Source organism: Furipterus horrens, unplaced genomic scaffold, assembly GCF_987537825.1.
Source record: "Furipterus horrens unplaced genomic scaffold, mFurHor1.1.pri manual_scaffold_12, whole genome shotgun sequence".
NCBI classification, from domain to species: Eukaryota; Metazoa; Chordata; class Mammalia; order Chiroptera; family Furipteridae; genus Furipterus; species Furipterus horrens.
Genome location: NW_028327182.1, coordinates 60,070,900 through 60,089,106, shown reverse-complemented (window position 1 = coordinate 60,089,106; position 18,207 = coordinate 60,070,900). Strand labels below are relative to the sequence as shown.

General features: G+C 38.0%; 1 protein-coding gene across 3 annotated transcripts in view; it reads right to left on the bottom strand.

Annotated features, from left to right (window-relative positions):
• The window catches only part of LOC149996268 (methyltransferase-like protein 21E), a 30,460-nt gene extending 16,248 nt beyond the window's left edge, over positions 1-14,212 (bottom strand). Inside the window, exons 1-3 of one of the 3 annotated variants that reach the window (XM_090258443.1) lie at positions 13,543-14,212; positions 12,508-12,587; positions 4,724-4,782 (exon numbers count right to left, since the gene is read on the bottom strand). Coding sequence is in view for 2 of the 3 variants with exons in the window: in XM_090258444.1 (XP_090114570.1) it covers positions 12,508-12,529 (22 nt within the window). In the remaining variant the exon portion in view is untranslated. The remainder of the gene's footprint in view (positions 1-4,723; positions 4,783-12,507; positions 12,588-13,542) is intronic. The other 2 variants (XM_090258444.1, XM_090258445.1) reach the window with 2 other exon arrangements.
• Positions 14,213-18,207: the final 3,995 nt, after the last annotated feature.

Below are 18,207 nucleotides of genomic sequence, written 5' to 3'. Positions count from 1 at the left end.
CATATAAAGACATTTTGGGAGATCAGCATTTTTATCATAAAGAAGAAACAATCTGAGGGACCACAAGAGTTTTCATAAATTTGAAGCAGCAGCAAATGGAAGTGATGGGGGGAGAGAGAGAGAGAGAGAGAGAGAGAGAGAGAGAGAGAGAGAGAGAGAGAGAGAGAGAGTGTGTGTGTGTGTGTGTGTGTGTGTGTGTGTGTGTGTTTCTAAAAATCACACCTTTTCAAAGATAAAATGGCTCTCCCAGAAGTCAGTAAGCAATTAGTCCCCAGAAACTATCAAACAGAAACCAGAAGACCATTCTTTCAAGATATTAAAGATGTTTGGTCTTGCTGGACTAAGACCACCATATAACTGAATTTCTAGGATTCTATAAAACAACCATCATGTGAAGAAGTGCTGTCATAGAGATAAAATGTGCTAAAGAAATATAGGAGAGAAAGTAAAAAAGCAGACAAAATGAAGCCAATAGTGGAGAGAGAGAGATATCAGATTTTGGAAGGGAAGTGAATTAATGAAAAGTAAGATTCATCAGTAGGCTGAACAAAAAGTAAGATTCATCAGTAGGCCGAAGAGAATGTGTTCCAAATGACAGGCTAAAAAATTCTTCATTTATTCATTCAACAACTATTCACTAAGTATTTACTAAACTCTACACACTGTGTAGTGACTGAGAATTTAAAAACTCAGAGATACACTCCTGTGCTGGTGAAGCTTATAGATGTGCAGATATAGACATGCAAATAGACAATTACAATACCACCTGGAAATTGTTAGAATAGAGGTGAAAGGAAAGCACAAAGAGAAAAAAGAGCCCCATGTCAGCCTGTGAAATTCATAGATGATTTCCTGTCCTGAAGTCTGTGATCTCTCAATAGAGTCCTGCTTATAATCCACACAAAATGAAGTATTCCCCCCAAGAACTCCAACTTCACTACACATCACAAAAAAGGGTCCAATCCATCACCCCACTCTATCAGCACCATAAACACTCACTGACTCTTTGCAGATGCAGAGAAAACATAGATGAAAAATTGATATGCTTCAGCAAGAGCCCCCTCTTCTAACATATTTCATCATCTTTCTCCTTAAACAATGGCATGTATTCACACTGGAAGAGCTCTAAGAACCAAATAATATTAGTAATATGTTTTATTTGAACTTTTAACTTTCATTTCATTATATTCACTTGCCTTGCTAAGATGAGTTGGGGAGGGGACAATGTTTGCTGTGAAAGTTCTTTAGGGAAAAGCAGAGAATATTAATTGCTGCCTTGACCTTTAGCTGAATATGCCTTCTTGGGTTTCCTTGCAAACTCCTTGTAAATGCAGCAGTTCTTTGAAAAGTCACCTAAGGTATCAGGGATTAATAAATGTTAGAGTACACTAAATCTCAGGAGTATCTCCTAAAGTTCCATTCTTTGATATAAAAACTTTGCCAGTGAATATTTACAGCTACAAACTGACATTTCTGACTTTGCACTTTCTTTTAAAGGTTAGTCAACCAGATTAGTGCTTTTGTTCTAAAAACTACAATGTAATAATAAATAATTCCTGTTTTCTGACTGCTTTCTAAATAAAGAGCTAGTTATTTATTTTTAAGACTGATCACATCTTTACCTTTATAAGGCTATGAGATTTCAAATATATGTGTGGATTACACCCTAAAGTATCTTCAAAGAGATTTCACAAACAACAATAACCACTATTAATTGCATCTTCATTCTAAAAGAGCACAATTCTACCCATTATATATGGTAATTCAAAATTAGTCATCACCTACAATGACCATATATTATATAGAAAACATTATCATATTGAATAAAATTTAATTGATGATGTTTTATATCAAATTATTTTGCACTTAAATATTATATGAATACCAGTCATTCCATAAAAAGTAATACTCATAAAAATTAGCATAATTTATACCAAGAAACTAAAATATACTAAACTTAGCTGCTTAAAAAAATTTGTCTAGATGTGTGAGATTTTTTTAATCTGTTATTTTATTTAATTTTGTATTTAATTTTTAAGATTTTATTTATTTTTAGAGAAAGGGGAAGGGAGAGAGAAAGAGGGAGAAAAACATCAATGTGTGATTGCCTCTCACGCGCTCCCAGTTGGGGACTGGCCTACAACCCAGGCATGTGCCCTGACTGGGAATCAAACCGGCAACATTTTGGTTCAGAGGCTGGTGTTCAATCCACTGAGCCACACCAGCCAGGGCTCTAGATATGTGAGATTTTAAAAGCAAATATACACATATACACAATTATTTCCACCTTAAAACTCTGACTGCCATTTTCCAGCATTAACTTCTATTTAAAGATTTTGAGGTAATGATTTTAATAGTAATTATTTGATTAAGCCAAAATACGTTTGATATTAAGTTTTAACAATATCATCACCCATTTCAAGGTTGAGGCCAAGAACCTCTAAACTGGAATATAATAAAAAGAGCTGCAAATAAAAAAATGCACTATCATAAGGGCAGCCCTAAAGTAGCCTTGCAGTAAAAGAGAAATCTACACTCCAAACATGACATACAAAGAACATGTCCCTCAAAGGGCATGCATAGTTATTTGTTGAATATGGGACTGGATGTTGAGAAGATTAATAATGAGTAGATACTCTTTGGTTTTTAGTTATGATTTGAATAGGAATTGCCTCAAAAAGTTAACAGCATTATCATGCAATAAAATTTAATTTATATTTATGAAGAATAATTTTCTCATACACATTCTCCCTTGTTACCTAGCACTCAGGCCCCACAATAAATAACTAAAACCAGGTAATGTTACACAAAATAATGAATCTTGGCTTTCTTACATGAAAAGCAGAAAACTCCTGATATCTGTACCATTAGATAAAAGCTAATACCCTGGCTGGTTTGGCTCAGTGGATTGAGCGTCGGCCTGCGAGCTAAGTGTCGCTGGTTCGATCTTCCAGTCAGGGCACATCAGAGAAGGAAACTCTGATTCCAAAAAACCTCCGCTGCCTTGTGGCATACCTCTTCAGGGGAAAGGCTAAGGGAGTAAACCCCGACAGAAAATCTGGAGCCGGAGTCCCTAAGGCGGTTTGACATTGTAGTCAACACCGGCAACTCCTGCAGCGCACCTGAAGCCAAGCTGTATTGACTCCGTCTTTCCCTTGGATCCTTCAGCTGCGAAGAGAGGGGGGGTCTGCTGCATGGGCAACAGCAGACCCTCCATATCACCCTGCCCAGGCTCTGTAGCTTCATCGCAAGATGTCGATTCAACACGGGAGGAGACAGATACCGTGTCACTCCCGAGTCGGACTGCACAGCCATTCTCGGCGGTGCAGATAGACTCTTAAGAAGCTACACCATCGTCTCTCGAGACGGACGGCTGCCGACGAGATAAAAGCTATCTACTATAATCTTAGAGTATAATTTTCTTAATGAATTTAATACTGAAATGTAAATATTAAAATATATTGTAAATAAAACAATCAAGACAATATTATAATTTTGTTGCTATCTTGAGCTTATCTATTTTAATGCTTTTTGATATAAAAAAATCTTAACACCATTTCCTGCTATTAAATCTTTGCTGATAGTGAATAAAATTTACCAGGTGCTCTTGTTCTCCTGAGAATTAATTATGAACTGAAAATTAGCAAGATTCTGCTACATTACGATGATGATTTTCTTAAAAGGAAAATTCAACAGAGAATTGACTTCCAAGGCTGAATTGCCACAAGCCTTCAAATATAGAGGCTCTGTCTGTGTTCTTCTCTTTTATACTTTTAAGGTCAAAAACAACAATAATAAATGGAAGGGTCAGATCACAGAAATACACCAAAAAAGTCTTTAATAGCTATGACAAGTGAATTTAAGCTTCCCTTAGAGAACTATCATGAAAACCTGTCAGCAAAATTTAAAGTAAAAATCCCTCAACTAAATGAAAGACACTTTCATTCAGTTAAATCTTGTGTTTAAAGATGAATGTCATTGCTTCTTAAGAAGTATCTAGAGATTAAAGTGAAAAAAGATGTTAAAGATATTTGCAGATTAGTAAATTGTCACAGGCTACTGTGAAAAATGGGATTCTGAACGCCTCAGTAATTTTAAAGTCCTGGATCCTTAAGTTGAATCTAATTCCTGAGATTTCACAAACTTTTTTTTTTTAGTCTATATGTATGTTTAATTTAAAGAATGTACAAAGTCTGTAAGTTTAATCAAGTGGATCAAATGATACTATATTTAAGAGAAAAGAAAATTCATCTTTTACTGAGACTCCTCAGGATACAGTTGGAAAAAGAATTAGTTGTACTCAAAGTTTGCTGCTGGTATCATAGCAGAAAGAGACAGATTAAAAAAGCCAGTGAAGTGTAATAAGTGCAATAAAAGAAATATTTCTAGTGTGCTGTGGTAAGCATCATGGGCTGGTCAGATTAGAAGTATTCTCAAGGAGATATCTGAGCTAATTTGGAGGGATGAGGAAGACTGTCAAGCACAGAAAGGAAGAAGCAAAGTTGAAGAAAAAACATCCACCAACACTGGAGGAAGGCTGGGAGAACCATCAGATATCTGTGGAGCTGGTGCATATTGGGGTGTTGTGGAAAATAAGCCTGAAGAAGCAGGTTGAGGTCAGATTTGTGGACAAGACTGACCTTTGTTCTATAGGGTGAGGAGGATCCAATAAAGATGTTAGAATAGGAAGTAGCGTGATCAAATTTGATATTTAAAAACTTACCTGTGACAGTAGCAGCTGAAGGGTAAGTTAGAAGCAAATTAGATGACTGATGCAATAACCTAGACACAAGATAAAACAGTCTGCGCTAAGGCAGCAGCATTGGGTCTAGGAGCCAAGTACGAATTTGTGAGCTTTTGAAGCAGTAGTAGCAGGTTTTCCCTAAAGGCAACAATTGACATTCAAACTTGACATTTAAACCTGACTTTTGAAGATATCTAAGACAGATCATCATATTTAAGTTATTTTTGTTCAATATGTCAAATACTTATTAGTCTTATTTAGGATATACATACTTATTCAGGTTACCTTGAAAACATATAAAATGTGCTGATGAAAAATTCTTACTTTAGTAATTATATGTGTTATGGTACTCTAACTGGTATATTAAACATATTGCTTCAGACTATAGTTTGATGTTTCTTAAATAGCAATAGAATTACTCAAATAAACTTACTTTTTTTGTATACTAAGTCAATATTGCTCTCCAAGAGCTATTAATCCAACTTTATAAAGATTTATGAAGATCCTTGTGAAAGATTTTCATGTGATATCACTAAGTAATGTATTATACTTGGTCCTGAAAGATTTAACTGACTGATAACCAGAAAGAAAAGATCATCACCAATGAGCAAATTTCAAGTCTAGTCAGTTTTACCTAATTCATTAATTCACTGATTTATTGAGTACCTGGGCACTATGAATACAACAACAGAGCAGCATAGAAATGCTATAGTAAAGACTTAATTGATTACTCAAATAAAAAGTTCCATGTCTCAAAGAACTCAAGAAAGAAATACCAGGGCCTTGATGATTATGAGTTTGTGAATCAAATAAGAAGAAAATACATGCCATACATAGGAAAAGACATGCATAAAAGCCCTCTGGCAAAAAGACTCTTGACCAATTATCCAATTAGGAAACTCTGAGAACTAGAATGTAGGATAAGTTGTAATAGTAGCACGAGATCAAATACTTTATGCCACGCTAAGAAGTCTTGATTTTATCCTGTAAGAAATAAGGCACTGAATAATTTTAAACAGAAGGCAAATATGACAAGACTTGAATTTTTTAAAAAATTATGCAGGCTATGGAGAAACCTGGAGAGGATAAAGAAAGGGAGCTAGCCCGGGGTAGGCACAGCCCTTTATAAGGCAGTTATAATGATCAGGGGAAGAAATAATACAGACCTGCATCAAGGTTGATGCTGCAAACAGGTGGTGAGTGGTAAAAAAACATATTATGAGGTAAAATCAATAAGATTTAATGATGAAGGATGTGAGAAAAGGGGTAAGACTAGCATGATTACAAGTTTCTGGGTAGCCAGGGAAGTGGCGTTGCCATAAACTGAGATAGAAAATATAACTGAAGAAAATTGGCAAAGGAAAGTAATTTTTTAATGCATATTTTAAAATAGGTGGCAAAGAGAGTATCATCAAGATGGCAGCATAGGAAGACATGGCTCACCTCTTCACACAATCAGATCAAAATTACAACTAAAATATAGAACAGCCCTCACCCAGAACCATGAGAAATCACATTGAATGGAAGTCTGACAACTATTAAATTAAAGAAACCACATCCATCAAATGTATAGGAGGGGCACAGATGCAAAACAGGCTGGTTTCTCATCCACATGTGGTGGATAAAAATTTGAGAGATATATATCAGGAGTGAGGAGTCTCAGCCCCACACCAGGGCCCCAAGCACAGGGTTCCAGTGCCAGGGAGATAAGTACACACTATTTCTGGCTCCAAAAACCAGCAGGGATTGAGTCAGTAGAAGAAAATGCTGGACCCCAAGCAGTTGAACTTAAAGAACACACATATGGACTCATCTACTCAGACTCACTCCCTCTGAGCTCCAGCACCATGGTAGCAGCTTGAAAGGCACCAGTGGTATACAGGGAGAAACTGAAGTGTCTGGCATTAAGGCCAGCAAAGGCCATTGTCTCTTTCCTAAGCCATCCCTACACAGAACCAGCAAACTTGTGCCATATCTGAAACTCCATCAACCTGGTTAACATAGTTTGACCCTGCCTTGGAGATACCCAGAGACTCTGCCCCACCCAACTTACCAGCCCACCCAAGCTGTTTCACAACTTGCTAAGTCCTATCAAATAACCAACAGCTGGCTTCTGTTAGCTTCAGGCCTGGCACTACCAGCAGAGGGCTTAGATTCAGTTTGGCTTCCTCTGGGAATCTCCAAGTCCAGCACAAGTGGCAGCCATCTTAGATTGCTTCATAGCTCGGGCAGGGTGCTCCAGGCAAAACATAGGTGGGAGGTGACTTTGGCCTGAACCACCTGGGAAATCCCAGGGCCTGCACACCCAGTGGACAGCTACAGACCACATCAAAATACCACTGTCCTGTCCTGCACAGATGATCCTTCACAGAGGGTGAAGGCTGGTGGTCAGTGGTCACAACCATTCCTTGCAGCTGACTAGCCTGGGTAAATCCCTCCGATTCACCTGCCAACAGCAACCAAGGCTCAACTACAAGAGGAAGGCATATTCAGCCCATACAAAGGACACATCTTGAGTACCCAGCTTGGGTAATAGGAGAGGTCGTGCCAGTACACCCTAGAGGACACCTACTCCATTAGGCCATACTAACAAGACACAGAAACAAACACATGAAGGCTGCCAAAGTGAGGAGGCAAAAAACTATGAACCAAATGAAATAACAGAAAGAAGCCCAGAAAAAGAACCAAATGAAATGGAGATAGCCAACCTCTCAGATGCAGAGTTCAAAACACTGGTGATCAGGATGCTCAGAGAAATGATTGAGTATGGCCACAAAATAAAGGAAGAATTGAAGGGTATACAAAGTGAAATAAAGAAAAATATATAGGGAACCAACAGTGATTGGAAGGAAGCCGGGATTCAAATCAATGATGTGGAACAAAAGAAAGAAATAAACATTCATCCGGAACAGAAATAAAAAATAGGAATTGAAAAAGAACAACAAGAAAATTAAGAACCTCTGGGAAACTTTAAACATACCAACATCTCAACCATAGGGATGCCAGAGGGAGATGAGGAAGATCAAGAAATTAAAAACGTATTTGAAAAAATAATGAAAACTTCCCTAATTTGGTGAGGAAATAGACATACAAGTCCAGGAAGCACAGAGAGTCCCAAAGAAGTTGGATCCAAGGAGGGCCACACCAAGACACATCATGATTAAAACGTAACGGTTAAAGATGAAGAGAGAATCTTAAAAGCAGCAAGAGAAAAGAAGAGAGTTACCTACAAAGGAGTACTCAAGACTATCAGCTGAGTTCTCAAAAGAAACTTTGCAGGCAAGAAGGGACCGGCAAGAAGTATTCAACGTGATGAAAAGCAAGGACCTACAACCAAGACTACTCTAGCCAGCAAAGCTATCATTTAGAATGGAAGAGCAGATGAAGTTCTTCCCAGACAAGGTAAAGCTAAAGGAGTTCATCATCACCAAGCCATTATTATATGAGAAAGGGGTATTTGGTACAGGAATAAAGAAGCATAATTGGTAAAAAACAAAATAGACAGTGGACTGTTAAGAATAGTATAGGAAAGGGTGAAGCCAAAGAACTTACATGCACAACCCATGGACAAGAACTAAAGGGGGAGGAATTACTGGAGGGAAGGAGGGTACCAGACAGAGGAAGGGCAAGGGGGAAAAATTGGGACAACTGTAACAGCATAATCAATAAAATATACTTTAAAAATTGGTGGCATGAAGTGCCAGCCACAGAGGCATGCCACTCAGATTAAGAGAGCCTGCTATGGGAAGCATAACTACCCAATAGTGCCAGCTGCTATCCCTTTGGATCCTCAGAAACCATGCTTCCCCCTAGTGCTGCCTACTAAAGCCTGCCTGCTCCTCTTCCATAAAGGAAACTCCTCTAGTGAGCAACTTGTGCTCAGGGACTCCCCATCGGCCTGCCAGAGACTTTCTCAGGACCATGCTGCAGTCTGAGTCTCGTCCTGCCCAGCCTGTTCTTCTTTTTCTCCTCTTACAGGTATCAGAACTGCATCATGGTATGAAGGTCTCCCTTAATTCTTCTGTTCCTTCTTTCTCCTCCACAAAAATTTCTCCAAATATGTCTCTTGCACATTTAATCACATTTTCACATATCTTTTACTGAAGAAACCAAACTGCCAGTATGCAGGGCATCAAGAAAGCACTTGGGGGTTACAAATTTAAGTTATTGTGCACAGGAATTACTGGGCCTTGGGTTAGGATAAACCTGCTCCAAGTGTGCAGATCATAAGGAGCATACCACTAGTTTATAACACATGTCAGTTACCAGTGCTAACAGCTGGAGAAGTTGCTTTTGGCAAGATATAGACATCATAGAATATTTGGAATAGTATATGTGGATGAGGTCTTAAACAGTGTTGACCATAATTTAGCACTAGAAACCACAGACAGAGGAATCTTTTGCCTCCACCGTAGTCCTAGCTTTAATCTGTGTATTAACTAAGTGACATTTTGCAATTACAGGATCTTCAGGCCAGTGTTGAAACAGAAGAACTGGTCTATGGGTTTGCTCCATCCTTTCCAAGCACATGATAATAAGTATAAAAGACTTAGGACAGGACACGTCAACATCCTTTAGTACTTGAGAACTGAGTGTTCCTCTGGTTAGTGAAAGTCTTTCCAACAAAATGCCACCTGACTCTACCCCAATAACACACACTTAATCCCCTAAACACTGTGCTGCGAACATGTTTTTAAAGCTTTAATTGGCCATATAGATGATTATGGGGTGCTTTTATTCATGTTGTAAAATATTTTATTACTAGCTCTGTCTCAACTTTACCTTGACCTTTTTTGTTTCCTTTGTAATATGCCAAATTATTATACACACGATTAATACCAACATTGTTATAATGATGTAAGTATATTCATAAGCCATACAGAAATTGCTTCTTCATTCAAATCATCTAAATAGCTGGATTCTCTAAGTGATTACAACTTTAAATGTTTAGGTTTACAAAAATCACTACAGTAAAACCATTAGTTTTCAAGCCACACAGGTTGCCAACACTGGGCAAACACCCAGCTCTCATGGCCTAGACTTAAGCTCACCTAGGTAGAGGCTACCTGGTGTACCTGAAAGAAAAGGAAAAAATAGGACTATAGTTGTTAGAAAACATCCACAGTCTGTAGATAAAGGAGTCAAAATAATTAAATTTATACTACAAAAACATGTTATTAATTCTTCTAGTCTATGTCAAGAGTGCGTGTTTGCACTTTTTATCTCAGAATAATGGGGATAGTTATATTACATAATCTGGGCAAAGACACACTATTTAATATGATACAAAAATGGTACATCTGAAACTTCTGGCCAAGATGGAGGTGTAGACAGACATGCTACATCTCCCTTCACAACTAAGAAGAAATACAACTACCTCAAAACTAGAAACAACCAGAAATTCCAGAAAACCAAACTGCATGGAAGTCCAGCAAACAAAGATATAAAGAAGAAATACTCATCCAGACAGGTAGGAGGGGCGGAGCCAGGGCGGAGAGGACGCGGTGTGGTGGTGGTAGCAGCGGCAGCAGTGGCAGACCGGCAGAAAGTGCAGTCACATGTTTTAAAAAGTCAGGAGGGACACCTGGGGAGCATTCCCAGCTCCTCACCAGGCCTTAAAGCCCACAGTCCCAGCACCGGGGAAAATCAAGCCTCATTGCCTCTGACTGTGCAGACCATTGGGGATGGCGTGGAGGAAGAAACTGCTGGTCTCAGCAGAGTCCACTTGTTTAAAGGGCCTCCACGATCCTAGAACGTCCTCAGACCCACCCATTCTGGGAACGATGGCCAAGGAGGCAGCTAGAGGGGCAACAGTCTGGTGCAGAAGTGGGAGAGGTGCCTGGAAGAGGGGCGAGTGCTATGTAGGCAGCATTGTTCCCTCTCGAACCCCTCCCCCACGTACAGTGCCACAACGTGGTGAAACAGGTCGCCCTGTACTGACAAATCCCTAAGGCTCTGCCCCTTACAACGTAACAGGAGCGACAGCTCTACCTGGGACGTGGAGGCAAACAAACACAGGAGCCTGTTAGAATGAGACAGAGAAGTATGGCCCAAAAGGGGAAACAAATCAAGGTTCCAGTGGGAGAACTAAGCGATGAGGAGATAGCCAACCTAACAGATGAAGAGATAGACAACCTAATAGATGCAGAATTCAAAACACTGCTGATAAAGATGCTCACAGGCTTGACAGATATGCTTGAGTACGGCAAACGCATAAGAGAAGAAGTGATGGCCATGCTAAGTGAAATGAAGGAAAATTCACACAAAACCAATGGTGAAGGGGAGAAAACTAGGGTTCAAATCAATTATTTGGAACATAAGGAAGAAAAAAATGGTCAACCAGTGCAGAATGAGGAAACAAGAATTGACAAAAATGAGGAAAACTTCCCAAATTTTGCAAAGGAGATGGACATACGGGTCCAGGAAGCACAGAAGGTTCCGTGTGAGCTGGACCCAGCGGCGACTACACCAGGACGCGTCATGATTGAGATGCCAAAGGTGAAAGATAAAGACAGAGTCCTAGGGGCAGCAAGAGAGAGGTGGAGAGCTGTCGATAGGACTATCAGCGGTACCTATAGGACTATCAGCTGATTTCTCAGAGGACAATTTGCAGGCAGGAAGGGACTGGCAAGCAGTATTCAATGTGATGAAAAGCTACAACCAAGATTACTCTATCCAGCAAAGAACAGAATGGAAGGGCAGATGAAGTGCTTCCCAGACAAGGTGAAGCTAAAAGAGTTCATCATCACCAAGCCATTATTATATGAAATGTCAAAGGGACTTACTTAAGAAAAAGAAGATCAAAACTATGAACACTAAAATGACAACAAACTCACAACTATCAACAACTGAATCTAAAAAATAGAAACAAAATCCAACTAGGCAAGCCAGAATAGGAACAGAATCATAGATATGGGGACCATTTGCAGGGTTATCAGCTGGGAAGGGGGAGTGGGAGAAATGGGGAAATGGTACAGGATCTATGAAGAATAATCGGTTAATACAAAATAGATAGGGGGAAGTTAAGAATATAGTAGGAAAAGGTGAAGCCAAAGAACTTATATGCATGATCAATGGGCATGAACTAAGGCGGGTGAAATTGCTGAAGGGAAGAGGGGTACTGGGCAGAGGGGAGCAAAGGAAAAATATTGGAACTACTTAACAACATAATCAATAAAATATACTTTTAAAAAAATGGTGCATCTATTTCAATAACTACATGGTAGTAGAATTCAAACTTAAATTCTCCTTTCATCAAGAGGTTGAATTACATTATGTATTTGCCTCTAACTAATCCATCAGAGGGACCATAAACAAAGGCTAGAAATGTCTTTATAATCTAAAATCATCTTTCATCCAAGCATTAGTAAAAACATGTAGTTTTACATAAGACTTCTTATCCCTCTTACAAACTTCTTATATAAAATGAAATAACTCAAAAATCACAATCATGTGTATAGCACTTGGGAAAAAAATTATTCCACTTTTGCATATTAAAAAATAAATATTAAGCAAGTCTATGTATTTAATTTACTGTCTCCTAAACATATTATCAGGGGAATGGATATAGCAATAAACATTAAATATTATTAGAAATATTTACAGGTTAGCAAACACAAGCCAAGATATAATATACAATTGATAAAAGTCTCAGCTCCATTTAAAACACTAATAAACATTGCAAATGTAAGGTTTTACATTCTGTTAATTATTTGTCCTCTTATAACTGGTCAAATTACACAAAGAAACATAAAATGACTTACCTTTTTGAGCTTCTGGATCCATTAATCAATGAACTAATGGATGACTATATATTGATATTTTCTTGATAATTTCTTGAAAACTAGACAAATAGTACATTAAAATATCAAATAGCAGCAATTAATTCATAGTGTTGAGTGCTTTTATATTTACCTAATAAAGTTTAACTTTAAATACAGCAGGGAAATTATATTAAAATTATATATTAATAAATCACGCTTTAAGGAATACCATGGAAACACTAGCACAAATCAAAATTTGAACAAAGGCTTCAAAATCAGAAATTTTAGAAGCTACTGGAGAAAGAAAACACATTCTTCACCAGAGACTATCTCAGCTAACACAAAGAAGGACATCATCCTTATATGAACTGGTTATATAGCAATCCTAAAAGAGGTAATTAAAACCCTGGGAGAAAATGGATTTTATTCAGTGTAATAAAAACCATAGTATTTATTTAAAATAAAGCTTTCTACATAGCAATAAATTCAAAGTTCACATTGTTCCCATCAATGTGTCATTAGCACATACCTAACGTCACATAGCCCAACAGCCAGATGGGCTTTTTGAGTAGCTTCTACTTTAACAAATCCGTACCATATCAGAAAACACATTTAAAACTGGAGAAATAAAGTATTTTATGCCTTTCAAATACAGCATATCATGTGAATAAGCTTAAGCTGTTTTTCAACTATGGAAAGCAAGGATTTGATGTCTTATCTCCCAATTTTGAGTCATATAATAATCACTGTACAACCATGAATTTATATAGCATTCCTTTTTCCAAGGATCCCAAAACCTTTTTCAGATACACCATTTTCTTTATGGTAAATTAGAAGACAAATATTTCCCCTCCAGTTTACAAACAAGGAAAACCAAAGGTTAATTTACATCTCTGAGGTCATACGGTTAAAGAATAGTAAAAGTGGTCTCACGTTCTGTTCCCAATTTAGTTTCTCTTCCTGTAAAAAAAGTGGTCTTTATTATACATGTCTGCTGGAAGGTGAACATTTATTAAATACTAAGTCAGAACATACCTAAACCAGTTAGCTGAATTTCGGGAAGGTTAAAAAAGTATCACACGCAACTTTTGTTTTGCTGACGAGACCTCTGGTAGTGCCTGAAAACCAGCACCAAAGCACGCAGTTTGCTACTGTACACACTGGCAACAAGTTCTCGCAGAAGGGATTAGGATCCTGACAGCTGCAGCTCAGAGCCTCCAGTTATACAGCAATGAGGTTAGAATGCCCATGAATAAGGGGCCTGAAGAACAGTAGTAATATTCCATGTGAATGTCTCATGAACACAGCTAGTGTTAATAGGTGACTATAAACCACTCTTGCAAGTGACTGAAGATTTTTTGGGTGAAGTAATCCACTTTTTTAGTTTTGATGCCAAGAGTTATTTAAGACTTTAGTTATGACGTTCTGAGAGACACAGGCCACGTAATTTTCACGTCACTTGCCTGGGTACAAGCATCGCTTTTAGAATCAGACAACACCAGAATGTTTTTTGAATGTGTGAAGCTGGGCTCTGGACACAGGAATCATATTACCAAGATTCCTTCCTACTCAGAATAGGAAGACTGAGGGTTATAGCCACCTGTTCATCCACACATGTGCATGCAGAGGAGAATCTAAGAGATTCTTTTCTTTTCTTCTTCACTTTTTAAAAAATTATATTTTATTATGTTGTTACAGTTGTCCCAATATTTCCCCCTTTGCCCTCTCCAACCAGCACCCCCCTCACTTCCTCAGGCAATCCCCACACTTTTAATCCTGTCCATGGGTCACACATATAAGTTCTTTGGCTACTCCATTTTCTATAGTGTACTTTATATCCCCATGGCTATTCTGTGACTACCAATTTGTACTTCTTAATCCCTTCACCAATTCACCCATTTCCCTAACCCCATCTCCCGTCTGGAAATCAAAAATTTTTCCATATCCATTATTCTGTTTCTGTTCTTGTTTGCTTAAGTGTGTTTTTTAAGATTCAATTGTTGATAATTATGTATTTATTGCCATTTTATTGTTCACATTTTTTATCTTTTTCTTAAATAAGTCCCTTCAACATTTTACATAATGGTTTGGTGATGATGAACTCCTTCAATGTTTTCTTCACGGGGAAATACTTTATCTGCCCTTCACTTCTAAATTATAGCTTTGCAGAGTAGAGCAAAGTTGGCTGTGAGTCCCTGCTTTTCATAACTTTGAATATTTTTTGCCAATCTGTTCTAGCCTGTGAAGTTTCTTTTGAGAAATCAGCGGACAGTCTTATGGGAACTCACTTGTAGGTAACTAACTGCTTTCTCTTGCTGCTTTTAAAATTCTCTTTACCTTTAACCTTTGGTCTTTTAATTATGATGTGTCTTGGAGTGGGCCTCTTTACATCCATCTTATTTGAAACTCTTTGTGCTTCCTGGACTTGCATGTTTATTTCCCTCAACTAATTAGGGAAGTCTTCTTTCATTATTTTTTCAAGTAGATTTTCAATTTCTTGCTCTTTCTCTTCTCCTGGCACCTCTATTATGCAAATATTGCTTCACTTGAAGTTTTCCCAGCGGCTCCTTACACTGTCCTAATTTTTTTGGATTCTTTTTCCTTCTTGTTGTTCTGATTGGTTGTTTTTTGTTTCTTTATGTTGTATGTCATTGACTTGATTCTCAGCTTCATCCATGCTACTGTTGATTCCCTGTAAATTTTTACTTCAATAGTGTAAACTTCATTTCTGCCTGGACCTTTTTTATGCTGCTGAGGTGCTCACTAAGTTCCTTGAGCATCCTTATAATCAGTGTTTTGAATTCTGCATCTGAGAAATTGCTCATCACCATTTTTAATTCTTTTTCTGATTTTTGATCTGTTCTTTCATTTGGGTCATGTTTGTCTCCTCATTTTGGCAGCCTCCTTGTTTGTTTCTATGTATTAGGTAGAGATGCTATGAATCCTATCTTGGTAGCTTGATCTAATGCAGTAGGTGTCCTGTGGAGTCCAGTGGCAGAAGCTCCCCTATCACACAAGCTGGATACTTCATGTGGACTGAGTACACCGTCCTTTCATAGTTGAGTCTTGGTTGCTGTTGGTTGGCCAATAGAAGGGATTTACCCAGGCCAGTCAGCTGCAAGAACTGGCTGTGACCACTGACCACCAACCTTCACCCTCCATGGAGAATGAGCTGTGCAGGGACAGAGTGGTAGTGCTCCAACATGGTCTGTAGCTGCCAACTGGGTGTGCAGGCTCTGGGGTTTCCCAGGTGGTGTAGGCCAGGGTCAGTCACCACCTATTTTCCACCTGGGACAACCAGCATGAGCAACAAAGAAATTTGAAAATGGTTCCTACTTGTGCTGGGCTTGGAGGTTCCCATGTCAGCCAAAATATGATACAAATCTGGCTGCTGCTTGTACCAGGCTTGGGGCTGCTTAGCCAGAGGTACAGGGGATGGCTCTCACTGCATACTTTTTTTTAAACTAAACTGATTAGGGTAACATTGGTTAATAATATAATTTTCAGGTGTACACTATAATTCAACATCTGTGCACTCACTCTCTTGCATGTGCACCACCTGAAGTTGTTTCCTTTTGTTACTATACATTTGACCCCCTTTACTTATTTTGCCCTCCCCTTACTCTCTTTACTCTCTAGTAACTACCATTTTGTTATCTCTATGAGTCTGTTTTATTTTGTTAATTCATTTGTTAATTTTTGTTTTACATTCCACACGAGTAAAATCCTGTTTTTTGTCTTTTTCCATCTATCACATGGTAGTTCTATCCTTAATAAAAATATCCTTAAAAGTTATTATAGGCAACACAATCAAGCAATGTTATAAGGTTAAGTAAACTTAGGATTGTGAATACAGCTACTAAGAAATACTTTACAGACCATAATGTATACAAAGTTGAACTGAGGTCATGTTAATATAAGATTGGTGCAAAAATAATGCCCAATTTCGAGGCCCATTTAAAAATAAAAAAGCCCATAATTATGAAAATATTAACATAACCTCCTTTGCTTTCTAGAACTTCATTCCATCTGTCAACTAGCTCATAAGTGCCACGCTTGTAAAATTCTTTAGGTTTTAAAGCAAAATATGAATCCAACTCATTTTCAACCTCTTCTCTTGATGTCAACCTAAGACCATCAAAATGGTTCTGTAGTCCCCGAAACAAGTGATAATCAGAAGGAGCAAGGTCAGGAGAATATGGAGAATGAAGCAATATTTCCCAACCAAGCTCTTTCAAGAAATTTTTGGTGAGTCGAGCTGTGTGAGGACGAGCATTATCATGATGGAAGATGACACCCTTTCTGTTGACCAAGGAAGGTCGCTTTTGGTTCAAAGCTGCTTTCAAACGACGAAGCTGTTCACAGTAAAGATTAGCAGTAATTGCTTGATTGTTGTCTAACAGTTCGTAATGGACAATTCCTTCCATATCCCACCATACACTCTACATAATCTTCTTTGGATGAAGTCCTGCTCTTGGTTGTTGAACTCTTCTTTCTCCTCCATTGATCCATGATCAGCGGCATTTAACATTATGGTAAAGGATCCACTTCTCAAACCTGTAACAAGCCTATCTAAAAATGGTGCTTGAAGGTGTCGCAAAAACAATGATTCACAACAAGCAACATGCTGTTGCAGATTCTCTGGGGACAGTTCATGCCCAACCCATTTTCCAACTACTGAAACCTTTCCAATCCTTTTCAGTTGGTGTAGCATGGTTGTATGGGCTACGTTACATTGTTCTGCAAGTTCCCTCAAGGTAATGGTGGGGTTTTCTGTGACAACAGCTTCCAACACTTTGGAATCAAGTTTTTTTGTTTTTTGGATGACCTTCTTTTGGCTCGTTTTTCAAACTGAAATCCCCACTTCAGAAATGGGGAAAACCACCTCCTGCAACTTCTTTCAGTCACTGCATCATCCCCATAAGCACTCTGAATAGACTTTGCTGCTGTACTTGCATCGGCACCTTTATGAAACTCATAGAGTAAAACATTTCTAATGTAGTCTTTAGATGGGACGAACATAAGTGCAAATATTGTGGACCATTATGAACAATACTTCCATAATCTGAAAAAATAAGAGATGCATTAGTCATTGTGACATCAAAAAATTCTAAGAGGCATACATTTAATAAATACTATCTAAAATTTTATTTTAAAAAAGTCGGACATTACTTTTGCACCAACCTGTTGACTGAAACTAGTGGTCTGGGAACCCAATTTTAGTTATCCTTGTCAATAATCAGCTTGTGATTTTAGGCACTTATTTAATGTGTTTCATGGCTTCCTCATTTATAAAACAGGGTTATAAAAGGCATACAATATATATTTGTGGGATGAATGTGGTATGTAAAAAGTCTGGAAACTGCAAAATCCTAAACTATTAAAACTTGTTCATAGGTAGTTAATTCTGCGCAGAGGACACTTTTTTTTGGGGGGGGGGCTCTTTTTAAAACAAGAGTAAAGACTCATTTGGTAAATAAAAATCACCTGTCTTTTTTAAGGAGTTGTTTAAAATATCATGAAACCTCATTGCTGGGTTTCTTTTTTTATAAATTATTCGTAAGTTTAATATGTGATAAAGGAAGATCACCAATCAGTGCAAAAAACCAAGCAATACACATTAAATGATGCTATGATAAATTTGTATCTGTATCTCATAAATTTCAATTAGATAAGTTATATGCAAAAATTGAGTTTTAT